Source organism: Dermochelys coriacea, chromosome 10, assembly GCF_009764565.3.
Source record: "Dermochelys coriacea isolate rDerCor1 chromosome 10, rDerCor1.pri.v4, whole genome shotgun sequence".
NCBI lineage: Eukaryota > Metazoa > Chordata > Testudines > Dermochelyidae > Dermochelys > Dermochelys coriacea.
Genome location: NC_050077.1, coordinates 82,108,816 through 82,135,455, shown reverse-complemented (window position 1 = coordinate 82,135,455; position 26,640 = coordinate 82,108,816). Strand labels below are relative to the sequence as shown.

The 26,640-nt window shown below is 46.0% G+C and overlaps 1 protein-coding gene across 1 annotated transcript in view; it reads left to right on the top strand.

Annotated features, from left to right (window-relative positions):
• The window catches only part of ITGA11 (integrin subunit alpha 11), a 167,784-nt gene that overhangs the window by 124,124 nt on the left and 17,020 nt on the right, over window positions 1-26,640 (top strand). Inside the window, exons 21-25 of the mRNA XM_043493798.1 lie at window positions 9,807-9,905; window positions 13,279-13,355; window positions 16,189-16,278; window positions 22,181-22,271; window positions 23,248-23,361. Coding sequence (XP_043349733.1) covers window positions 9,807-9,905; window positions 13,279-13,355; window positions 16,189-16,278; window positions 22,181-22,271; window positions 23,248-23,361 — 471 coding nt within the window. The remainder of the gene's footprint in view (window positions 1-9,806; window positions 9,906-13,278; window positions 13,356-16,188; window positions 16,279-22,180; window positions 22,272-23,247; window positions 23,362-26,640) is intronic.

The window sequence follows — 26,640 nt, the reverse complement described above, 5'->3', positions numbered from 1 at the left end:
ACCTGGAATCCTGGACGCCCCATCATCTCAGGCATTGGCACCCTGACAGCAGGATTGTCTGGCTATGTAGACTCCATCCTCAGGCCCTACACTACCAGCACTCCCAGCTATCTTCGAGACACCACTGACTTCCTGAGGAAACTACAATCCATCGGTGATCTTCCTGAAAACACCATCCTAGCCACTATGGATGTAGAAGCCCTCTACACCAACCTTTCCACACAAAGATGGACTACAAGCCGTCAGGAACAGTATCCCCGATAATGTCACGGCAAACCTGGTCGTTGAACTTTGTGACTTTGTCCTCACCCATAACTATTTCACATTTGGGGACAATGTATACCTTCAAATCAGCGGCACTGCGATGGGTACCCGCATGGCCCCACAGTATGCCAACATTTTTATGGCTGACTTAGAACAACGCTTCCTCAGCTCTCGTCCCCTAATACCCCTACTCTACTTGCACTACATTGATGACATCTTCATCATCTGGACCCATGGAAAAGAAGCCCTTGAGGAATTCCACCAGGATTTCAACAATTTCCATCCCACCATCAACCTCAGCCTGGACCAGTCCACACAAGAGATCCACTTCCTGGACACTACGGTCTAATAAGCGATGGTCACATAAACACTACCCTATAACGGAAACCTACTGACCACTATTCCACCTACATGCCTTCAGCTTTCATCCAGACCACACCACATAATCCATTGTCTACAGCCAAGCGCTACGATATAACCGCATTTGCTCCAACCCCTCAGACAGAGACAAACACCTACAAGATCTCTATTAAGTGTTCTTACAACTACAATACCCACCTGCTGAAGTGAAGAAACAGATTGACAGAGCCAGGAGAGTACCCAGAAGTTACCTACTACAGGACAGGCCCAACAAAGAAAATAACGGAACGCCACTAGCCATCATCTTCAGCCCCCAACTAAAACCTCTCCAACGCATCATCAAGGATCTACAACCTATCCTGAAGGACGACCCATCACTCTCACAGATCTTGGGAGACAGGCCAGTCCTTGCTTACAGACAGCCCCCCAACCTGAAGCAAATACTCACCAGCAACCACACACCACACAAGAGAACCACTAACCCAGGAACCTATCCTTGCAACAAAGCCCGTTGCCAACTCTGTCCACATATCTATTCAGGGGACACCATCATAGGGCCTAATCACATCAGCCACACTATCAGAGGCTCGTTCACCTGCACATCTACCAATGTGATGTATGCCATCATGTGCCAGCAATGCCCCTCTGCCATGTACATTGGTCAAACTGGACAGTCTCTACGTAAAAGAATAAATGGACACAAATCAGACGTCAGGAATTATAACATTCAAAAACCAGTCGGAGAACACTTCAATCTCTCTGGTCACTCGATTACAGACCTAAAAGTGGCAATTCTTCAACAAAAAAACTTCAAAAACAGTCTCCAACGAGAGACTGCTGAATTGGAATTAATTTTCAAACTGGATACAATTAATTTAGGCTTGAATAAAGATGGGGAGTGGATGGGTCATTACACAAATTAAAACTATTTCCCCATGTTTATTCCCCCCTGCTGCTGACCTAGGTTCAGAAGTGAACTCCATGGGGCTTGTGTTTTCTGGGAACGTTCTCCTCCCCAGAGAGCCCTAAGCAGGATGTCCTGTCACACCCAGCGCCACCCACTGATCTGTTATATCTTCCTAATACAGGTGGTCTTTGAGCAGTCAGGGCCTGAGCCCCCCTTGGTGCATGCTTGTCCCACTGACTGAGGCCAGCAAGGGCTGTGTACATGTGGAAAGGCAGGACTTGGCCTAACGGCTGTCAGGGTGCATTGTGACAATGCTCAACGCAGCCTCCTGACAGGAAGATGAGAGAAATGGATGTCAAGCTCCTGCCTCTCCCCCCCAACAGAAAGGAGTGCCCACCTGAACTCCAGGCTGCTCTTGGCAGGTGGATCCATCTGTTTTCAGTAGCACTGTTGAGAACCCCAGCTCCAGGGAACCCCACAGCCGGCTCTTCGGCACGGTCCAACCCTGCACTCCTCCTTGCTGTTTTTAGCGAGCTGGCTAGATTAAAGCTAGCATGGGTATGTCTACATGGGCTGCAGATGACAGGCCCAGTCACCGTGCAGACGTTGCTTCAGGGCATGTCTGTCCTTCGAGCTGGGGGCGCAGTTCCCAGCTGGTGGCGACAAGCGTGCATTAGCTGGGATCGAGCTAGCGCGCTAAATGTAAAGTTGCAGCAGCACGAGTGGCAGGATCCAAGAGGCGATAGCTGCCCTGGATGTGCCTAGTGTCTCAGCCAGGAACATACTTTGGGCGGCCAGCCTCTTCCACCCTTTGCGCCCCCGCAGCTACGCTTTGCACTGATCAGAGCTAGCGCACGTGTGTCTTCCCAAGCTGGGAATGCCACCCTCCCCTCGGTCAGCCTCAGCTCTTCACTGCCCTCTCACCCAACCCCTCTTCCTTTTCTAGGCCCCTGGTCCTGGAATGGCTTCTGTTCCCTTTGAGCCCTCTCTCTGCAGAGGAAACTCCACAGAGTGATGGAAATGAGCTCCAGATCTCGTCCCAACGTTCTGCTTTGGATGAGGCGGCAGTTCATTTACATCTTTGGGGATGCATTTCTTGTACGTGTTTCAAACAGCTAGCTACCCTCTGCTTCCTGATCCCTCCAAAGGCCCAGACAGGAGAAAGGAGGGACTCACTCCTTACCACGGCCATAGGTTTACCTTTCCTACTTGGTTCCTTTAACAAGCCCTTTTGATCCAACTTCATAGCTACCATAAACACGCACACAGAGGCATGCTCCAGGATACGTGACAGATAACCCTGATATTTCCCCATTCATCACCCTCCATCTATCTAATGGTCTTCTCGCACTCATCCCCACGCTCCCCTTTTAGACTGATTTTGCTTACATGAAAGGCCTGTATCTTTTTATCACTGGTTCTCAAACAGCTTAGCATGCCCTGCCCTTCCCCCACCTCTCAGGTCACTATCACCTCTAAAAGAAAAGGAGTACTTGTGGCACCTTAGAGACTAACAAATTTATTAGAGCATAAGCTTTCGTGAGCTACAGCTCACTTCATCGGATGCATTTGGTGGAAAAAACAGAGGAGAGATTTATATACACACACACAGAGAACATGAAACAATGGGTTTATCATACACACTGTAAGGAGAGTGATCACTTAAGATAAGCCATCACCAACAGCAGGGGGGGGAAGGAGGAAAACCTTTCATGGTGACAAGCAGGTAGGCTAATTCCAGCAGTTAACAAGAATATCAGAGGAACAGTGGGGGGTGGGGTGGGAGGGAGAAATACCATGGGGAAATAGTTTTACTTTGTGTAATGACTCATCCATTCCCAGTCTCTATTCAAGCCTAAGTTAATTGTATCCAGTTTGCAAATTAATTCCAATTCAGCAGTCTCTCGTTGGAGTCTGTTTTTGAAGCTTTTTTGTTGAAGTATAGCCACTCTTAGGTCTGTGATCGAGTGACCAGAGAGATTGAAGTGTTCTCCAACTGGTTTTTGAATGTTATAATTCTTGACGTCTGATTTGTGTCCATTCATTCTTTTACGTAGAGACTGTCCAGTTTGGCCAATGTACATGGCAGAGGGGCATTGCTGGCACATGATGGCATATATCACATTGGTAGATGCGCAGGTGAACGAGCCTCTGATAGTGTGGCTGATGTGATTAGGCCCTATGATGGTATCCCCTGAATAGATATGTGGACAGAGTTGGCAACGGGCTTTGTTGCAAGGTAGGTTCCTGGGTTAGTGGTTCTGTTGTGTGGTGTGTGGTTGCTGGTGAGTATTTGCTTCAGATTGGGGGGCTGTCTGTAAGCAAGGACTGGTCTGTCTCCCAAGATCTGAGAGAGCGATGGCTCGTCCTTCAGGATAGGTTGTAGATCCTTGATGATGCGTTGGAGGGGTTTTAGTTGGGGGCTGAAGGTGATGGCTAGTGGCGTTCTGTTGTTTTCTTTGTTGGGCCTGTCCTGTAGTAGGTGACTTCTGGGTACTCTTCTGGCTCTGTCAATCTGTTTCTTCACTTCAGCAGGTGGGTACTGTAGTTGTAGGAACGCATGATAGAGATCTTGTAGGTGTTTGTCTCTGTCTGAGGGGTTGGAGCAAATGCGGTTATATCGTAGCGCTTGGCTGTAGACAATGGATCGAGTGGTATGATCTGGATGAAAGCTAGAGGCATGTAGGTAGGAATAGCGGTCAGTAGGTTTCCGATATAGGGTGGTGTTTATGTGACCATCGCTTATTAGCACCGTAGTGTCCAGGAAGTGGATCTCTTGTGTGGACTGGTCCAGGCTGAGGTTGATGGTGGGATGGAAATTGTTGAAATCATGGTGGAATTCCTCAAGAGCTTCTTTTCCATGGGTCCAGATGATGAAGATGTCATCAATGTAGCGCAAGTAGAGTAGGGGCATTAGGGAACGAGAGCTGAGGAAGCGTTGTTCTAAGTCAGCCATAAAAATGTTGGCATACTGTGGGGCCATGCGGGTACCCATCGCAGTGCCACTGATTTGAAGGTATACATTGTCACCAAATGTGAAATAGTTATGGGTCAGGACAAAGTCACAAAGTTCTGCCACCAGGTTAGCCGTGACAGTATCGGGGATACTGTTCCTGACGGCTTGTAGTCCATCTTTGTGTGGAATGTTGGTGTAGAGGGCTTCTACATCCATAGTGGCTAGGATGGTGTTTTTAGGAAGATCACCAATGGACTGTAGTTTCCTCAGGAAATCGGTGGTGTCTCGAAGATAGCTGGGAGTGCTGGTAACGAAGGGCCTGAGGAGGGAGTCTACATAGCCAGACAATCCTGCTGTCAGGGTGCCAATGCCTGAGATGATGGGGCGTCCAGGATTTCCAGGTTTATGGATCTTGGGTAGCAGATAGAATACCCCAGGTCCTGGCTCCAGGGGTGTGTCTGTGCGGATTTGTTCTTGTGCTTTTTCAGGGAGTTTCTTGAGCAAATGCTGTAGTTTCTTTTGGTAACTCTCAGTGGGATCAGAGGGTAATGGCTTGTAGAAAGTGGTGTTGGAGAGCTGCCTAGTAGCCTCAAGGAATATTTCCAACACACCTCTGACCAACATATTAACCCACAGAGACCTTCCTGCCAACACTACAAAAAGAAGGATTCTAGGTGGACTCCTCCTGAAGGTCAAAACAGCAGCCTGGATTTCTACATAGACTGCTTCCGCCGACGTGCACAAGCTGAAATTGTGGAAAAGCAGCATCGCTTACCCCATAACCTCAGCCATGCAGAACACAGTGCCATCCACAGCCTCAGAAACAACTCTGACATCATAATCAAAAAGGCTGACAAAGGAGGTGCTGTCGTCATCATGAATAGGTCAGAGTATGAACAAGAGGCTACTAGGCAGCTCTCCAACACCACTTTCTACAAGCCATTACCCTCTGATCCCACTGAGAGTTACCAAAAGAAACTACAGCATTTGCTCAAGAAACTCCCTGAAAAAGCACAAGAACAAATCCGCACAGACACACCCCTGGAGCCAGGACCTGGGGTATTCTATCTGCTACCCAAGATCCATAAACCTGGAAATCCTGGACGCCCCATCATCTCAGGCATTGGCACCCTGACAGCAGGATTGTCTGGCTATGTAGACTCCCTCCTCAGGCCCTTCGTTACCAGCACTCCCAGCTATCTTCGAGACACCACCGATTTCCTGAGGAAACTACAGTCCATTGGTGATCTTCCTAAAAACACCATCCTAGCCACTATGGATGTAGAAGCCCTCTACACCAACATTCCACACAAAGATGGACTACAAGCCGTCAGGAACAGTATCCCCGATACTGTCACGGCTAACCTGGTGGCAGAACTTTGTGACTTTGTCCTGACCCATAACTATTTCACATTTGGTGACAATGTATACCTTCAAATCAGCGGCACTGCGATGGGTACCCGCATGGCCCCACAGTATGCCAACATTTTTATGGCTGACTTAGAACAACGCTTCCTCAGCTCTCGTTCCCTAATGCCCCTACTCTACTTGCGCTACATTGATGACATCTTCATCATCTGGACCCATGGAAAAGAAGCTCTTGAGGAATTCCACCATGATTTCAACAATTTCCATCCCACCATCAACCTCAGCCTGGACCAGTCCACACAAGAGATCCACTTCCTGGACACTACGGTGCTAATAAGCGATGGTCACATAAACACCACCCTATATCGGAAACCTACTGACCGCTATTCCTACCTACATGCCTCTAGCTTTCATCCAGATCATACCACTCGATCCATTGTCTACAGCCAAGCGCTACGATATAACCGCATTTGCTCCAACCCCTCAGACAGAGACAAACACCTACAAGATCTCTATCATGCGTTCCTACAACTACAGTACCCACCTGCTGAAGTGAAGAAACAGATTGACAGAGCCAGAAGAGTACCCAGAAGTCACCTACTACAGGACAGGCCCAACAAAGAAAACAACAGAACGCCACTAGCCATCACCTTCAGCCCCCAACTAAAACCCCTCCAACGCATCATCAAGGATCTACAACCTATCCTGAAGGACGAGCCATCGCTCTCTCAGATCTTGGGAGACAGACCAGTCCTTGCTTACAGACAGCCCCCCAATCTGAAGCAAATACTCACCAGCAACCACACACCACACAACAGAACCACTAACCCAGGAACCTATCCTTGCAACAAAGCCCGTTGCCAACTCTGTCCACATATCTATTCAGGGGATACCATCATAGGGCCTAATCACATCAGCCACACTATCAGAGGCTCGTTCACCTGCGCATCTACCAATGTGATATATGCCATCATGTGCCAGCAATGCCCCTCTGCCATGTACATTGGCCAAACTGGACAGTCTCTACGTAAAAGAATGAATGGACACAAATCAGACGTCAAGAATTATAACATTCAAAAACCAGTTGGAGAACACTTCAATCTCTCTGGTCACTCGATCACAGACCTAAGAGTGGCTATACTTCAACAAAAAAGCTTCAAAAACAGACTCCAACGAGAGACTGCTGAATTGGAATTAATTTGCAAACTGGATACAATTAACTTAGGCTTGAATAGAGACTGGGAATGGATGAGTCATTACACAAAGTAAAACTATTTCCCCATGGTATTTCTCCCTCCCACCCCACCCCCCACTGTTCCTCTGATATTCTTGTTAACTGCTGGAATTAGCCTACCTGCTTGTCACCATGAAAGGTTTTCCTCCTTCCCCCCCCTGCTGTTGGTGATGGCTTATCTTAAGTGATCACTCTCCTTACAGTGTGTATGATAAACCCATTGTTTCATGTTCTCTGTGTGTGTGTATATAAATCTCTCCTCTGTTTTTTCCACCAAATGCATCCGATGAAGTGAGCTGTAGCTCACGAAAGCTTATGCTCTAATAAATTTGTTAGTCTCTAAGGTGCCACAAGTACTCCTTTTCTTTTTGCGAATACAGACTAACACGGCTGCTACTCTGAAATCTATCACCTCTAAGAAATCTGAGCCAAGCGATCATTCAGCTGTCATTTCAGCTTTGTGTCTAGGCTGTGGAGAGCTTTGAGCCATCATTCTGGTTGGGAATGTAGTAACAGTCTCAGAGTGGATGACACCATGTGTAAGCCCTCCAGTATGCGCTCCGAGGAATTCCTGAGAGAGACTTCCAAATCCTGCTTCTTGCGAAATGTGCTGATCTTGCTGCGAATTCATTCATCCACTAAATGACTTCATAACCATTCCGGATATCAAATAGCTCCCATTTGGTGGTTTAAAAGTTGTGCAAATGGAAAATTACGGGACATGTTGCCCACAAAATCAGAAAAATGTAAGGGTCCGCTCTGTGTTTTCTGATACATTACTCCAAATTAACCAAGGAAAACAGTTATAAGAAGTATCAGAGTAAGTGCAATGCAGCAGCGCTTAGAGAAAACATTGTTGCCAGTTACGAAAGCTCAGTTCCACTAATGTGCTCCTTGCTACTGTTCATGACAAAGACAAATCGACTAGAGTAATAAGTAGCTCCTTGAGTTTCCAGCTGAACTCCGGCATTGTACTCGATGCTGTACAAACACACAGTAAAAGCCAGTCTTTGCCCCAAGGAGCTGAGAGGTCAAATAGACAAAGGATGGGAGAGAGTGTTAGCAGTGCCACTTGACAGATAGGGAACGGGAACCGAGGCAATGCTCCAGGTCACACAGGGATTTTGTGGCAGAACCAGGCACTGGACTCGGAGCTCCAGAGTCCCACTCCAATGCCTTAGCTAGAATGACATCTTTCCTCCCTATACTGCAGCATCACTGTTACAAGCTGTATTATTTGGAGCATTACTGTAGGTCATGTTTTTGAAGAAGCGTTCCCTTGCTGACAGTATCATTAAATATAGCAAGTTTATTTTATTGTTGTATTATCTTATTATTCCATTGTGTGATTCATTATTGGGACAGAGATCATGCAATCTCCTGGACAAGCCATATTGAACTAAGTTAAAGTGTCTTAAGAGGTCATGGCTTTAAAATGCAAATGTTATGTAGTATCGTGGGCTGGTATATAGCATCTTTTAAGGAGGAGACAGGACTTAGAGAAACACTGGGAAGTGTCATGTGCTTCCAAGGACTCTTGAAAACAATGGAGCAGACAAGTCTGAACTTTTAGCTGAGCAAGGTTCCCAGAAAATACTTGGGATGAGGGCAATACAAATGTCTCACTTCTGGGCCTCCTTTGGAAGCTGCACCTTGAAGAGAAACCCATTGTCTGGCTCATTACCTAGTCACAGTCTCTTCAAAGACCCAAGCTGGCTAAAGGAGGGACTCAGTCACTCATAGGGGAGCTAGTTTCACGCGAAAGCTGTTCTGAACTGGTGACCACAGGAAACGCTCCTGGGTAGGAGTTGGAGGCTTCATCACCAGCCAGAGCCCTGGTTGGAGTTAGGGGCTGATCTCCAGGAAGCTTTTTAGCATGCGGGTAGGTTCTTGTATTGTTTTTAATGTGTTTTCTCTGTAACGGTTTTACCTTAAGACTAAAAGGGCTTGCTTAGAAAGAGCTGTGTGATAACGTCTAACTAGGCCATTGCACGGTCTACTGCCTCTGAAGAGAGAAGAGAAGCAGGCCTGCTTAGGCAGGCTGACTTCTGCTGGGGATACCACAATATAGTCAGGGGAGTGTACAGCCTGGAAATACTCTGGTTGGGTGGGACCCTTGTCTCCACCCAAGAGAGGTGACCACAGAAGGGGAATACAGGTGCAATTGCCCTGACTCGTGGTGATGATTATTTACTATTTGTATTAAGATAGCACCTAACTGCCTCAGTCAGGGAGCAGGACCTCCCTGTGGCAGGGACTGTACAAACAGATGCCCCAAAACAGTGTACTTTCTAAGTCGGTCAATTATTACTAACATGTGGTCACCATATAATAAAGTAAGTTGGGCTATTTCTTGTTATTTCTCTAGCACATTTGATCATAGAAAATCTATTCTTATTTGTGATTATTAGTCCTAGAATAATCAGTTTTATTTGGTCTTTTTCATTCATCGCTGTATCTCAAATCCCAGAGTAGGATTTAAAGCAAGAAATTTGAAATTGGCTTTTAGAGCAGCCTGCTCTGTGCATGTGATAATAGTTTAACACAACTGCACAGGAAGAATGTCTGGCCTTCAACAACTGTAGTTTCCCTGTTTTTAGAGCCTCAGTTTGGATGTCTTCCAGTCTGGGTGAACAGCCGCAAGGAGCGTGTTGGCTATGAGAAATGTGCTGTGGGTATCTCTGGTGTTTCTGGTAACCAGTTGTATTCCATTTCAGGATGATACAGACGTCAATATTGAATGCATGAATGAAGAAAAGCGCCCCAACAAGAAAGTGTGCAATGTTAGCTACCCCTTCTTCCGAGCCAAAGCAAAGGTAAAGATAGTTTCTGTTATTCTACCTAGCAAGTCCAAATGAAATTTCCTGCCCATGGGGCACTCCAGCCCCTCCTCTATGGCCGCAGAAAGGCTGCTGGCAGCAGAACCCGGGTGGTGCCACTGAGCGGGCAGGGGGCATGGCGGCATTTGAGAATGATGAGCAAAATTATTCAAAGACTAGTATTTGCTTTCTTTTCTATTTTAGAATGCCGCCAGTGTTAGGGGGACAATAGGTCAGCTGAGAGATTTCAGCAGCATAAAAGTTGCATTGAATCCTAGCAGATCTTCAGACAGCCAATTAAAACCAGTCACATGGAGACAAAGAATTTGACTTTAATCCTTTGGCACAGTTTAATGTTGGGTTTCCGATTTGCAGCTGGTAACTTCTCACCAGAGTTCCTGCCTTACAAAATGAGTCACCTTTAACTGGTTAGGTAGAGCAAGCTAAATTCTTCTCTCTTTCATTTCAGCCGGACCCTCTGCCCCTCATTCATCATACTGGAGATGTTCACATGAATTTGTGCAAAAACAAAAAAGAGAGAGAGAGAGACAGAATGAAGGAAACCTCACTAGTATTAGTTTGGTGAAGAGTGTGTCATGGTTAAGGGTGTTTTCACTGGGAGCAATTTCAGATAAACTCTTTGGTATCTTTCTTTTTAACCCTATCAATTCATTTTAGTTCTAGATCAGCTAATATTTTAGAAACACGGATCAAACATTTTAATGAGCGTTAACATATTTAGTTAAAAGCCAGGTCATTATATATGGGCTCAAAGACACACTTCACTTGTTGTTATTCAAATAACAATAGTACTGAAAGGGTCCAACTGAGATCAGAGCTAAGCTCTGCACATATCTGCAGTGAGGAAATCCTTGCACTGAAGATTTTACAGTCAAAGTTGACAAGACACAGGGTGGGAGAAAGAAGGTATTGTTATCCCTATATGACAGATGAGGACAGCAGTGGCAGAAGGTCCCTAAAAGTGGGGGGGCCTAGGCGCCTGAACTGTGGCACTGCCCTCCATTGCCCCTGTACCACCCCTTCTCCCTGAGTCCCCACTCTCGTGCTGCTCATTCCCTTGAGACCCCACCCCCACCCTGCCCCTTCCCCCGAGGCCCTGTTCTCACATTGCCTCTCCCCTCCCAAAGCTCCTCCCCCCACTCGCTCCTCTCCGCCCCTACCCCCCGTCACTTGCCTTTACCAATGGTAAAAAGTGTGCAGTGGGGCATGGCCCCCTGGCTTTCCCTGTTCTGGCACCCCTGGATGGAAAATTGAGGCACAGAGAGATGAAGTAACTTACCCAAGGTCACATAGGAAGCCTGCAGCAGATTCAGGAATTAAACCCAGATCTCCAGTCCTGTGATTTTACCAGAAGTTCCATTCTGACAGCTGAGTATCTCTGCACTTGGAGGTTTTCAAAAGCCAAAATGAAATCCCAATTTAAATGTTGCAATTCTCAGAATAAGCTGAAAGAAGATTGTGGATATGATTTTGCATCTGCATCCAAATTTCACATCTCCAGTGTTTGTGGCACATTCTACCAATATGAATATTTTTTTCTTCTTCTAAACAAGGAACAAACTATTAAGTTATCTTACAAAATAGAATGAATGATCTGGATGATGGGATGACACTAAGCTGGGAGGAGTGGTAGATACGCTGAAGGATAGGGAGAGGGTCCAGAGTGACCTAGACAAATTGGAGGATTGGGCTAAAAGAAATCTGATGAGGTTCAACAAGGACAAGTACCGAGTCCTGCACTTAGGACGGAAGAATCCCATGCACCGCTACAGGCTGGGGGACAACTGGCTAAGCGGCAGTTCTGCAGAAAAAGACCTGGGGATTACAATGGATGAGAAGCTGGATATGAGTCGACAGTGTGCCCTTGTTGCCAAGAAGGCTAATGGCATATTGGGCTGCATTAGTAGGAGCATTGCCAGCAGACCGAGGGACGTGATCGTTCCCCTCTATTCGGCACTGGTGAGGCCACATCTGGAGTCTTGTGTCCAGTTTTGGGCCCCCCCACTACAGAAGCGATATAGACAAATTGGAGAGAGTCCAGTGGAGGGCAACGAAAATTATTAGGGGGCTGAGGCACATGACTTATGAGGAGAGGCTGAGGAACTGGGCTTATTTAGTCTGCAGAAGAGAAGAGTGAGGGGGGATTTGACAGCAGCCTTCAACTACCTAAAGGGGGGTTCCAAAGAGGATGGAGCTCGGCTGTTCTCAGTGGTGGCAGATGACAGAACAAGGAGCAATGGTCTCAAGTTGCAGTGGGGGAGGTCTAGGTTGGATATTAGGAAATACTATTTCACTAGGAGGGTGGTGAAGCACTGGAATGGGTTCCCTAGGGAGGTGGTGGAATCTCCATCCTTAGAGGTTTTTAAGGCCCAGCATGACAAAGCCCTGGCTGAGATGATTTAGTTGGGGTTGGTCCTGCTTTGAGTGGGGATCAGACTAGATTACCTCCTCAGGTCTATGATTCTATGAATTAGCATATATATCAACTCCCTGTATGTTATGTTAGAGAGAAAATGGGGTGACAGCCTGACGTGTTGGAATATAAAGAAGCAGGTCATGATAGAAGCTTTCCCAGACTCAAAACAATATATTAGTCTGAAACCTTTGCCTGTCAGAAGCTTGAAAATGATGGGTGTGCTTCATTCACCTCTCTAGAATTTAAACCTTGCAATAAAGCCGTCTTGTGTGCTTGTGACCATAAAATAAAATGGAGCAGCCCGATTCCTCATGACCTACAGGGGCTAAGAATGCATCTGCATGGCATCAGGTAGTTCTGGTCTTGCCAAAACAAAGACAAGCTGGAAATGGAAATTTGGCTTTGGGAGCGGGAGTAGACTTTTAATATTATAATCAGCTGTGCACTGATCCCAGACAGTTTGAAGTCTTTGCCACGTTTTTTTCAGATCTGCCATTAATGACATTTTATTGTTGTTGGAACATCTCTTTGGCACTTATTGTCCCCCGTCGGTGGAAACAATGCCTCAGATGTGAGTTAATTGTATGGCACAGTGAGCCTGATAGGCCTTTAACAAAAAGGATTTTTTGTTCTCTATTTTAAATAATAGTAATAATTTTAAACACACACACACACACACACACAAACCACCAAGTCAGTAGCTGTTTTCTCTGGAAAGATATGGCTCTGCTTGAGACCTGCCAACCTCTCTTGTAACATTTCATCAGTGATCTTTCTCCCACGGACTTTGTGACTGGCTGGAAGGTTGTGTTCTGCTGCGATAGGGTTATCAGGAAAGGACTGTGGCAGAGGGGAAGCTCATGTCTGCGACAGCTGGATAACTTTTTATTTATTTAAGGTGGTTTTTCCTCAATTTGTTTTTAATCTCCGCAGGTCGCTTTTCGCCTGGATTTCGAATTCAGCAAATCTATTTTCCTTCAAAGCATGGAGATCTATCTAACTGCCAACAGGTTAATGATCGCATTATTTCTCTGTTCCCTTTGCACATATTTATCACCTTTATTTTCTAACTAAATACAATGCTGTCTGTACAGATCTCATCTTAGAGCGCCTGTCATCTTCTCCCTCCTGTTGCAGTTTAACTGTTGATGGTTTTCACATTTCCCCCTTCATCCCCATGCAATGGCAGCCTGAGATTTTTAATTGGAGGAAGTTTGGAGGGCACAGATACTCTACGGCTTTGTTCATAGTTGACAAGAGCCTGCATTTCAATCTTCAATATCTATTAGTATCATGCAGCAAAGCTGGCAACCTCTGCTCTAGAGGCACCCAGGGCATAGCATATGGAAATTAAATTACCTTTGGCTGTTAGAAAATATGTAGCGCTGTACTTGTAAGTCATGGCTCGCTCGCTCTGTATAGATGATGTGCTTCACCTGCCAGCAATATTCCCGGGTGTGTGGATGAATAGAAAGTGATACTTGCTAATGCTTTTCATTCAGCTACTTTCACAAACACAAACACTCCCCGTAAAAATACCTTATGCTTGTAAAGTTTTACTCACCCACTTGCCCAGCACGAGTAAATTTTTTTGACAGGCAAGTAAAATCTGATTAGGGGTTTGTTTTTGTTTGTTGTTTCCTGCATCAATCATCATGGCAAAGAGCAGTCAAGGAGATTTTGTGCCTGGTCTAGTAAATGTACATGATAATTTTGCAAGGCTGCTCTGTGCTCTGAGGAGGGTTTATGTAGCCAAAATTCACTGCCTTAACCTGGGAAAAATTACTAAGGAAAACCTGGTTCTGTTGGCTCGTTCGCCAGTAACATTTTTCTATGACTTCTGCACACATTTACTAGGCATCTTCCAGAAAAACACCAGAGGGCAAATTCTGACTCATCCAGAACTGGTTTCCAAGGATATGTTTACATTGCATTGTAAACTCGGGTCTGTGGGACCCTGGCTTCTGGGTTTGATGTTTCCAAACCCACACATCAGTGTTTGCACTGCCTTGTAAATCTGGGTTTACAGTTGCTGGACCTGGGTCTCACAGCCATGCTAACGCATCCATACTGTGCTACTGGACCTTCTGACTGGATCCTGCAGCTTGAGTTGTGTCCATACTGCAAAACGACAAGGCTTGGACCTGAGTGGCAGCAGGACTCAGGGTCCTATCAGAATGCTAGGAACTGGGTCCTATGTGCTTGCTGACCTGAGTCAGACTGATTTGTGTGTGGATGGAAGTGGGGGTTGGGCTTAAACCTGAGTCAGAGCCTGGGTTGAGTGTGCAATGTAGACATGGGTGCAAATCAGAGTCTGATTCTGTACCCACTGAAGTCAATGGGCCTTTTGCTGTTGATTTCAATGAATGCAGGTTTAAAGCCAGACACTGTACAACTGAATGAGTGTGCTCTCCCCAGAGGCAACCCAGTTTCCTTAACCTCAGTCAAATAACCTAGGTCTGCATGGAACATACCCAACTTGTACCATGCCCCTACCCAGTAGGGCCCATCCTCTAACACCACACGACTTATAAACCAGCTCTCCCACCATAGATGCCTTCATACCAGTATAACTGCATCCATTCTTTAGAGTTGTACTGATTCAACTAAATCACTTTCTACCAATTTAGTTACATCGTCACAGAAACTATGTGTAGACAGTGCCTTTGTAAACTAGACAGAACTATTAGCAGTCGCTACCAGCTACTTCCTATGAGAGAAGATGCTTACCTGTTGCAAATTCTGTCTTCTACTCTAGGCAATCACACCCCAAAACAAAATAAAACAGAATGGGAATTGTGAGGTTATATGCTGGATTGAGGCTCTGAAATGCCAGGTGAAACCAGGCAGGAAGAGGCCTAGGGGAAATTTTAGGCCAAAGCTTGACAACGAAACAGAGGAAGAGAGAGAGAGAAAACATAATTTCCCTTATTCTAATAAAGTTTCTTGTTCAGTGTTAGAAGAAAGCATCTGGTCCTGTGATTCTTTACCATTGTCACAAAAGAGTGATGGGGGACGTGTTTCTTTTTGGACACAGAGTGCTGTTCGTTAGAAGTTCAACAGTTATTCTTTCAGATGTTTGCGTACCACTTTCCCAGCACAGCTGCTATAGTTATATATGTGCCTGTGATCTCATTGGCCCTGACTGACTTCCATTGCTGTCCTGGGTAATTGTCAGATTTGTGGCAAATACCGTGTGATTTAATTATTCACTAATCAGGAGGCTTTTACTATGTTGTTAATCAATTGTAGTTGATAAAATAATAATACTTGGTCAGTCATTTTGCTGTGAGAAGTATAAAATGAAACAATTAATTCACATGACTGTGGCTCTTTGGGGTAATGTTGATTGCTAATTTGGCTCCAGAACCACTGAGGTCTTAGTATCCCTGCTCTAGAGTTTAGGGGGAGGCTTAACTCTTTGCAAAGTTTGTGAATCATGCCGTGTCAACAATAAGTGCCTTTTTTATATGTTCCTATCCCACCTGCCCTGCCTAATGTAAGCGCCAAGGTGAAGGGCCTCTGTCCCCTGCCAAAATAGGCACAAGTAATGGCAGAATGTTATTAAATTCATTCCCCTGCCTTCCTAGAAATTCACTGCACAAAATCAAAGTGGTTCCCTATATTTTTTACCAACCCTGACAGTTTGTACGTGAAGAGATGTGCCCTAGGAAGGCCTTGTCAGCAGCTAGGGGCCAGTGTCCCAGCCCTCCATCAAGAATCAATCGTCCCATTTGGACTCTGTGCTGTGGAGTCAGCAAATTAATCCTCACGCCAGGGTGGGCTGTTTCCCCCCCCTGTGTGGAGTGGCCTAAATGCTGTTTTCCTTTGCTTGGCTTCCAGTGACAGCGAAGAACAGGAAAGTACCAAAGAGGATAATGCTGCTCTCCTGAATTTTCACTTGAAATATGAAGCCGACCTCCTTTTCACCAGGTTTGTGGTCGTTGTGGCTGGGGGGGGTTGAGGAATCGGTCACTGAGCAAACCTGGCCCAAATCCTGCAGCCCTTGTTCAATCATGATACCCACTACTCCCAGGGCTCCATGTTTCCTTGCCTGGGGGGAGGACACTGAGCTCATGGTTTGCCTGGAATTGTTCCATAGAGACGGAAGGGCTAAGACTCAGCTCCCTAAACTGGAGTCAAGGGTCTCCATGGGAAGGCTTCTTGCCTCTGCACTTCTGTCCACACGTCGGCAGCTCCTCTGCCCCGCAAAGTGCTTCCAGGTGCTGGATGTGGGGAGATCCACAGCAGGGAGGGGTGTCCTGGGCGAGGCACTCTGCAGGTTTCGGGGGAGAAAATCTGGCATGGGGGTGGCCAGCCCATGGTGACAAGCTGCGTTAGATGGGAATAAGGGGAAACCACATGAAACACAAGGGACAAGGCTTTATTTTAAGGGCTTTTTAGGGAAAAATGATTCCCCATAACGCATCATGTCTTTTTTCTCTGAAGTGTACATTTCTACTGCCCTCAGGTATACAATGCAATTATCAGGAGCTTCAACTGAATGTTTAAAATGGTACTTGTGATCAGGTGTAATACATTTCAATGTGTCTTCAAATAAGGGATGGGTGGTCCCCCTAGCACAAATCAATGAAATAAGGGACCATCCCTGAAAATAAGGGCCAGGTGGTCAATCTAGGTTAGTCCCACCAACAACAACTACCAGCCTGTAGAACGGGAAGACTACAGCTGCCCGTGCTTGGCTTCCCTGAGCTCTAGGAAAAGAGGGGAGCATGCCACAGAGGTGTGATGGATCCGCAGGTGCGGGCACCACTCTGCATTTTTGCCCTGGGTTAGAGCAGCAGGGTTTGTGGCTGCTCTCAGAAAGGCGAGAGAAGAACGCACGTTGGTTTCGAGGAATGGCTCCTGGGTCATCCTGGCCAACCTCTCTTGCAAGGGAGGATCCAGCTCAGCAAGTTGTTGGCGCTGCGGTGAGGGTGTAATAATGTGGCGTAGCAGAACGGGCTTGGGAGTTAGGAGTGGCTGACAGCAACCAACCCCGAGAAAACGAAGGGCTGCCGCGATCGAGGCCAGAATGTGCAGCTGGCGGCGGCTTTAGACACTCGCTCCTGTGCGCACAGCTGCCCTCTCCAGCTAGCCCAGATGTGCAGACGTTTGTGCAGCTGCTGCCAGTTGCACATGCAGAGAAGGACGTGCAACAACAGAAGCTGCACACTCTGCATGTGGCATCGGAGCCGCCAGTGTCCCGTTGCAAGCTTTCTCTGTGATACCATCTCACCATGCAGTGTCCTTGGGCGTCAAGGAGCCCCAGTGGGGTTGGGGTCACCCCCTACCACGCCCTCGTGAAAAGCCTGTGCATAATGTATGGAAATGCTTGGAGGAGGGTCTCCCCACACCTGCCTTCCTATGGCCTAATCCTGCACCAGACTAGTCAATGGGTGTGTAGGCATTGCCTCCAATGGGGGCTTGGTCAGGCCCTTAAAGGGGGGTGGGAGGAACAGGAACGGATGTCTGTGAGGGAGCTGTGGGAAGCCATGGGTGGCCATGGAGTTGACACGGAGGCACAGATACCGGAAAGGATCCACAGCGCTCCTAGCTGAGCATTGAGCCAATGCTCATAACTGCAGCGGGTGAGCCCTGCAGGACCCAATGCCTGTACCATACAAGGGCAAAATACCCCCGATACAACGATCCAAGCTTTCGTGAGCTGCAGCACTTGGGCTATTACCGTAGTATCTTTCCTTTCCTCAGTCACGTGGGGCAGGAGTTTTCTTTATCAGCAGTGCCTCTGTCACTCCTTGCCTAGATTTGTTTGAAGGGCATTTCCTTAGCCTGTTTGGAAAAGAAGCCCCATCTGGAGTGGACTGTAGTCCAAGCTTCAGAGAAATCTGCAAAGGAGATTTTTGCTGTGGTGCTAGTCTGGATTGAATAACAATGGTACAAACGCAACTCTGCTTGGTAGCATCAAAGGGGCTACCATTCAGGGCTACAGGCTTTCGGTTTTCTGCTTGCCAAGAGAGTGCTGTAGTGTTACTCCTGGCAGGACCATGATGCGGCCATTACTTCGTAGCTCCAGCACCAGCACTGCACAGTGTCTGTCTGAATCAGGACCCTTTGCATCTTGCCGAGAGGACCAGGCTTTCCCTACTGATTCGAGTGCCATTGGTGTAGCAGCTGTTCCGCTTGTTTCAGAGGGGAAATGCAGGGATTTCCATGTAAGCAAGCAGGCCACAGATTGACAGCGGTAGTTTGCCATGGAGGAGTTAACACACTCCTACTGGGTTCTTTTTCCCAACAAGTCATTTCAATTAGGGTTTCTGGGGTATTTAGATTCCTACTTTCCACCCGTATTTTTCCTCCCAAGGTGAATCTCTTTCCAGTCATGTCATTATGCTACATTATCATTTAAAGATTATAGTCCAGTTTTCTTCTACTGTGAGGCAGTCTGGAATACAGATATAAATGAGGCCAAGGTGATAACTCACCGACATTCCAATGCAATTCATTCTTCCAGCCAAACCCCCCAGAGCCCTGCTAAATAGATCTCATGTAATATTTCATAGCAGACTGATTAGACATATTCCATATGGCATGTGGTTTACACACAGGAAGGGAAAGCAATCTAAACAGAAGTGATTTGTATATTATTTAAAATTTGGATTGTGGGTGTTAAATGTTTTTAATTCATGTATTGTCAAAAAAGACTAACACTGTGGTAAATACAGTAAAAATTTTCTCCTCTGAAAAGATTAGTTTGTACATGAAAGGAAATGTAATGTGAATGTTCATTTTTGAACACACACGTTGATTGCATTCATAAGAATGGTCATACGGGGTCATACGGGGTCTAGCCAAGTGTCCTGTCTTCTGACAGTGGCCAACGCCAGGTGCCCCAGAGGGAATGAACAGAACAGGTCATCATCAAGTGATCCATCCCATCGCCCATTCCCAGCTTCTGGCAAACAGAGACGAGGGACACCATTCCTGCCCATCCTGGCTAATAGCCATTGATGGACCTATTCTCCATGAATTTATCTAGTTCTTTTCTGAACCCTGTTATAGTCTTGGCCTTCACAGCATCCTCTGGCAAAGACTTCCACCAGCTGACTGTGCGTTGTGTGGAGAAATAGTTCCTTTTGTTTGTTTTAAGCAATTTCTCATTGTAAAGTATGGGTGCAATGCCCAGGATCGGCCACAGATTACAGCTATAAACACGCTGAGGGACAGCATTTGTGAACTCTTTGTGTCAACACTCAGCTGCCCCACTTCAGCCCAAGAGCACTGGGTGCAGCTCAGAAGAGGGAGGGGCAGAAAGGTGGCCACCCAAGCGCTCCCTCATCTGGGCCAGTCTCCCAGCATAAATCAGAGCAGTCTTCAGGGTGTTCTAATGTACAGTGGCTGCAAAGCCTACAAGGAGCTGTTGTGGCAGCTGGGGGCATAGAAAAGACCTGGAGTGACCTCCAACCCCTGCAATAAGAGTGGTGTAGGAGTTACTACTCTGGCTTTGTGCCGTGGAATTTTTCCTATGGCGAGCCGGCTATAGGGCCGCTGTGTGCCAGCAGCCCAGTGTAAACAGCCACGGCAGAGCTCCCCAAAGGTGAACGCCTTCTCTGTTTGACTTGGTTTCCATTAAAGCCCTGGCCATGCGACCCGCTTTTAAAATTTACTAGCCGGGTTTACATTCACGAGCCACAGGTTTGAAACCATGCATAGCCCAACCAGCGGGGATGTTCACTAGAGAGCATTAAAATGGTCTTCGGGAGTGTGGCTCTGACAGGAAGGATGGTCTAGTGAATAGGGTGTTAGTCTAGGAGTTCTGGGTTCAAATTCAAGCTCTGCCTAAGGTTTCTGCTGTGATCTTGGCCAAGTCATTAAGGGTCTGATTTTTTAATGTATTTAGGCATCTAATTCCCACTGAAATCAATGAAAGTTCGGCACCCAAATATATTTTAAAATGTGCCTAAATAGCTTTAAAAATCAGAGCCTACTAGCCTCTTGTGAGGATAACACTGAAGATTGTGAAGTACTCAGACACTATGGTAATGGGCACCAGATAAGTACCTAAGGGTACATGTACACAACAATAAAAAACCCACAGCAGCACATCCCAGAGCCTGGCTCAGCTGACTTAGGCGGGGGGAATGTGGGCCTCGGGGCTAAAAATAGCAGTGTAGACATTCAGGCTTGGGCTGGAGTCTGGGATCAGAGACCCTTCCCCCATGTGGGGTTTCAAAGCCCGGGCTCCAGCCAGAGCATCTACACTGCTATTTGTAGACCCGCCCGCCTGAGTCGGCAGCCCTGGGCCTCCGGACTCTGTGCTGCGGGTCTCTCATTGCAGTGTCGCCCTCCCCTAAGATAAGGCAACATGGTAACCCTACTTTAAAACCGGTTTCCCTGACATAACCCCAGGGCAATTTGGATGTATTTGCTTTCCCACAATAGCCAGCGAAAAGCCACTGCCTTGCAATGGAGCATTTAATCCCCTTTACTGTGGCTCCCATAGAAAAGCATTATTTTACGTAGTCTCGATGACAGCTTAACTATTTTCCGAAAGGGCTCAGCTTTCCACCACTGCAGACTAGACTTGAGCTTTGGTTTTCAGTTGAGAAAAAAAACATGAAGGAAACATCAAACCGGAGTCTCTCGGCAATAATGCCACTGTGCTGTCTATAACGCTCAGTGGATACATGTAGAAATCGATAGTAAAAAGCAATGAGATGACGGGCGTTTCATAATGTTTTAACACACAAACGTGCGTATTATTAAGTATGTGTGAGTGTGATTTCTTTAAGAGTAAAACCACTTACTGGGCACAATAATGTTCCTAGCATGTGTTACCAACCTCTGATGTGACTTCACATCCCTGTGTCTGGACTCTTAGTCATAGGATTTAAAATAATCTCATCCCCACCAAAAAAAAAAAAAAATTGTTCAAGAGACTGTGCAGAGGATTTTATGCATCATGTTAAACCAATGTGTCTCCTGGGTGTAAATGCAGAGTTCAAGGAGAAAAGTAAGCTAAAGTTCAGATGACAATTTATTTACACGATTAGCAAAACGCAGCATATATAAGTACATTCCGTGGCTGCCCCCTATCCGGGCTGTAATTTCTACCAGATTTTGGAATCTTTCTGTGATTTCTTATACTCCAGCCAGTGGGGCCCAGCAAACAAAGTTACTTTATTCCTTGTGATTTATGGGACTGTTTCTTTTCACTCCAACAAAGACGCGACTGCCAGAACCTCCCCACGAGCACCGAGAACGAAAATGTTACTCTCTGGTCACACTAAAAAAGGAGGAATCTTTTCAAAGCCATTGTAAGTTACTTGTTGGCCAAAGGCTTTGTGCCTGTGCCCCAGTACGCCCACACACCAGTGAATGTGTTCCACAATGCAGAGCTGCACATCGGATAGCAGAGATTCCTCAGCTATGGTCTGTGGCAAGCTGGCTGGTCACATGGCGCTGGCTCCTTCCCGGGGGTTCAGCTTCTAAATAGTTATTTTATTAGTTGATTTATATTTATACACCATTGATATCAATGTCCAGAATTCTTGCCGTATTGGGCCCTGCCTATGATATGTATTAGCTAGAATAATTAACCAGCTTCCTATATTAAAGTTATACAGATTCTACCAGTGAATTTGCTGCTGGTGAAACTAAAGTCTAGCACACCAAGGTGCCAAGGGAGCCTGTCCACACAGTCCTGCCCGGGCACCTCACTCTGACCTGGCCCCTGCCAGCCCTCGAGCGTTTAGCACCATTAAACACTGGGTGCTGTGGCTCCTGGCTGATGAATGGTGGGTGCTAGAGTCCTCTTGTTTCTGATTGGTTGTTTTCCTGAGACGTGACGCGCTCTCATTCATTGTCATGACAGGAGTTCGAGTCTGGATTATTATGAAATCAAGTCAAACAGCTCCCTGGAGAGGTACGACAGCATCGGCCCTCCCTTCCATTGCACATTTAAGGTAAGGCAACATTTTCAAGTGATGGGTCAAAATACTTGCCTTTTGTAGGCCCATGGATCAATCTTCAGTTAGCCAGGGTGCTGCCTGGGTGCTGGCACCTGGCACAAGAGGGACTGGCCTGGCGCACACCGCGTCAAGATCAGGGGAGCCCTGGCTGAGTGTTGGGCCACCTCTGACAAGGGCTGCGTGCTCCGAGGCCAGAGCAGAGACTCAGACTCGCCATTAGTACACGGTGCCCGTTTCTGACCTGAATTGCTCCTTGCAGCTTGTGATGTCTGTCGTCACCGAAAGACGCGAGAAGCAAAGATCTGGCAGGGTAAAGCCTATAGCCTGGAGGAAGCTGTGGCTACTTCTCTCTGGAAATGACTTCTCCCTAACCCAAGGGCCCCCCTTCACACCAGCCCTTCTGGCACCGCGCTGCTTTTGGGGCAGATTTTCCACGCGCTGGTTTGGAAAGCCTGCTCCCCACTCGTCCCAGCATACTTCTGCTCCCCCACTCGCCAGGCTTCAGAGCCCGATCTCCTCCCCAAGCCGTAACATCTGCAGGGCAGTTTGTAGCGTGGTAGCACTGTCAGCCCAGGGCAGGCAGCTCGCTGCCATGGGCTGTGTAGACACCTTCTGTGCTACAGTGACCGTCTGCAATGTGGGAAGAATAGCACTTCCCTACCTCTCGGGGGTGCTACAAGGACAGTCCATTAACGGTGACCAGACATCATGGTAACAGGGGCCAGATAAGGCCCTAAGAGAGAGATGATTGATTTTACTACCAACACACCCTCAGTAAACAACCAGTTGCCTCACCTGATAAAAAAACATAGTGTTCCAATTTAGGTCCCTCTCACAATAAAAACCCACCAGTTATCCCTGAGCAAAGAGCTTGCAACTGACAACTTGCTCTTTCTCACCTGGCACAAAAAGGTAATGCTCCTCGAATGCTGATTCCCTGCGTTAAAACAGTCTCCTTTCCGTGTTACAGCTGCACAATCTGGGGGTCTTTCCTGTCGACGGTGTGACTATCAAAATCACAATCCCAGTAGCCACAAGAGGAGGGAATCGCCTTCTGCTGCTGACTGATTTCATTGTGGATCAGGTAGCAGTTTTGATTACTTCCACTTTTGGAATGGTTCCAGGAGCTGCCCTTTGAAATATTTCTTTTATCAAGTCTCTTATCACGCTACTCTGTGCTTCCCAAATGCTTAACCATTTCCACTCAGTCCATGGGGATTCACGTAGGCAGCGAGATGAGGCTAGAGACCTCCGTCCCATATATAGAGGGGACATACTTTCATGTGCTCTAGAAAGTTGGTAGATGCTGTTATATTCATATCCTGGTAGTGGGTAATTATTTTCCTTTTGTCAATTCACCTTGAGTGTTAATAGTCATCTTCTTGCTTATCTGAACCCAATTATTTAAGTCTTTGGTTTATAGATTCATAGATACTAAGGTCAGAAGGGACCATTCTGATCATCTAGTCCGACCTCCTGCACAGCGCAGGCCACAGAATCTCACCCACCCACTCCTACGAAAAACCTCACCTATGTCTGAGCTATTGAAGTCCTTAAATCATGGTTTAAAGACTTCAAGGAGCAGAGAAGCCTCCCTCAAGTCAACCATGCCCCATGCTACAGAGGAAGGCGAAAAACCTCCAGGGCCTCTCCAATCTGCCCTGGAGGAAAATTCCTTCCCGACCCCAAATATGGCGATCAGCTAAACCCTGAGCCTATGGGCAAGATTCACCAGCCAGATACTACAGAAAATTCTTTCCTGGGTAACTCAGATCCCATCCATCTAATATCCCATCTCAGGGGATTTGGCCTATTTACCCTGAATATTTAAAGATCAATTACTTACCAAAATCCCATTATCCCATCATACCATCTACTCCATAAACTTATCGAGTAGAATCTTAAAACCAGATAGATCTTTTGCCCCCACTGCTTCCCTTGGAAGGCTATTCCAAAACTTCACTCCTCTGATGGTTAAAAACCTTCATCTGATTTCAAGTCTAAACTTCCTGGTGGCCAGTTTATACCCATTTGTTCTTGTGTCCACATTGGTGCTGAGCTTAAATAATTCCTCTCCCTCTCTTGTATTTATCCCTCTGATATATTTATAGAGAGCAATCATATCTCCGCTCAACCTTCTTTTAGTTAGGCTAAACAAGCCAAGCTCCTTAAATCTCCTTTCATAAGACAAGTTTTCCATTCCTCGGATCATCCTAGTAGCCCTTCTCTGTACCTGCTCCAGTTTGAATTCATCCTTTCTAAACATGGGAGACCAGAATTGCACACAGTATTCCAGGTGAGGTCTCACCAGTGCCTTGTATAATGGTACTAAAACCTCCTTATCCCTACTGGAAATGCCTCTCCTGATGCATCCCAAAACTGCATTAGCTTTTTTCACAGCCATATCACATTGGCAGCTCATAGTCATCCTATGATCAACCAATACTCCAAGGTCCTTCTCCTCTTCCGTTACTTCTAATTGATGCGTCCCCAGCTTATAACTAAAATTCTTGTTATTAATCCCTAAATGCATAACCTTACATTTCTCACTATTAAATTTCATCCTATTAGTATTACTCCAGTTTACAAGGTCATCCAGATCCTCCTGTATAATATCCCGATCCTTCTCTGAATTGGCAATACCTCCCAGCTTTGTATCATCTGCAAACTTTATTAGCACACTCCCACTTTTTGTGCCAAGGTCAGTAATAAAAAGATTAAATAAGATTGGTCCCAAAACCGATCCCTGAGGAACTCCACTGGTAACCTCCCTCCAACCTGACAGTTCGCCTTTCAGTAGGACCCGTTGCAGTCTCCCCTTTAACCAATTCCTTATCCACCTTTTGATATTCATATTGATCCCCATCTTCTCCAATTTAACTAATAGTTCCCCATGTGGCATGGTATCAAATTCCTTACTGAAATCTAGGTAAATTAGATCCACTGCATTTCCTTTATCTAAAAAATCTGTTACTTTTTCAAAAAAGGAGATTAGGTTGGTTTGGCACGATCTATCTTTTGTAAAACCATGTTGTATTTTGTCCCATTTACCATTGACTTCAATGTCCTTAACTAATTTCTCCTTCAAAATTTTTTCCAGGACCTTGCATACTACAGATGTCAAACTAACTGGCCTGTAGTTACCCGGATCACTTTTTTTTTCCTTTCTTAAAAATAGGAACTATATTAGCAATTCTCCAATCATTCGGTACTACTCCTGAGTTTACAGATTCATTAAAAATTCTTGCTAATGGGCTTGCAATTTCAGGTGCCAATTCCTTTAATATTCTTGGATGAAGATTATCTGGGCCCCCCCGATTTAGTCCCATTAAGCTGTTTGAGTTTCGCTTCTACCTCAGATATGGTAATATCTACCTCCATATCCTCATTCCCATTTGTCATGCTACCATTATCCCTAAGATCCTCTTTAGCCTTATTAAAGACTGAGGCAAAGTATTTGTTTAGATATTGGGCCATGCCTAGATTATCTTTAACCTCCACTCCTTCCTCAGTGTTAAGCGGCCCCACTTCTTCTTTCTTAGTTTTCTTCTTATTTATATGGCTATAGAACCTTTTACTATTGGTTTTAATTCCCTTTGCAAGGTCCAACTCGACTCGACTTTTAGCCTGTCTCACTTTATCCCTACATGTTCTGACCTCAATTAGGTAGCTTTCCTTGGTGATCCCTCCCATCTTCCACTCCCTGGATGCTTTCTGCTTCTTCTTAATCACCTCTCTAAGATGCTTGCTCATCCAGCTTGGTCTACAATTCCTGCCTATGAATTTTTTCCCCTTTCTTGGGATACAGGCTTCTGATAGCTTCTGCAGCTTTGATTTAAAGTAATCCCAGGCCACCTTTAGATCCATAAATTCTTCAGTCCAATCCACTTCCCTAACTAATTTCCTTAATTTTTGAAAGTCAGCCCTTTTGAAATCAAAAACTCTAGTTGCAGATTTATTTTTCTTAATCCTTCCGTTCAGTTTGAACTGAATTAGCTCATGATCACTTGAGCCAAGATTGTCCCCTACAACCATTTCTTCTATGAGGTCCTCGCTACTCACCAAAATTAAATCTAAAATGGCATCCCCTCTAGTCGGTTCAGCAACTATTTGATGAAGGAATCCATCAGCTATCGCATCTAGGAAAATCTGAGCCCTATTATTATTACTAGCACTGGTCCTCCAGTCTATATCTGGGAAGTTAAAGTCTCCCATGATCATGCAGTTTCCATTAGTATTTACTTTATTAAAAACATTAAAAAGGGCTCTATCCATATCCAAATTAGATCCCGGAGGTCTATAGCACACCCCAAGCACTATCGTAGGAGAGGCTTTACTAGTTATCTTCCCCAATGTAATTTTT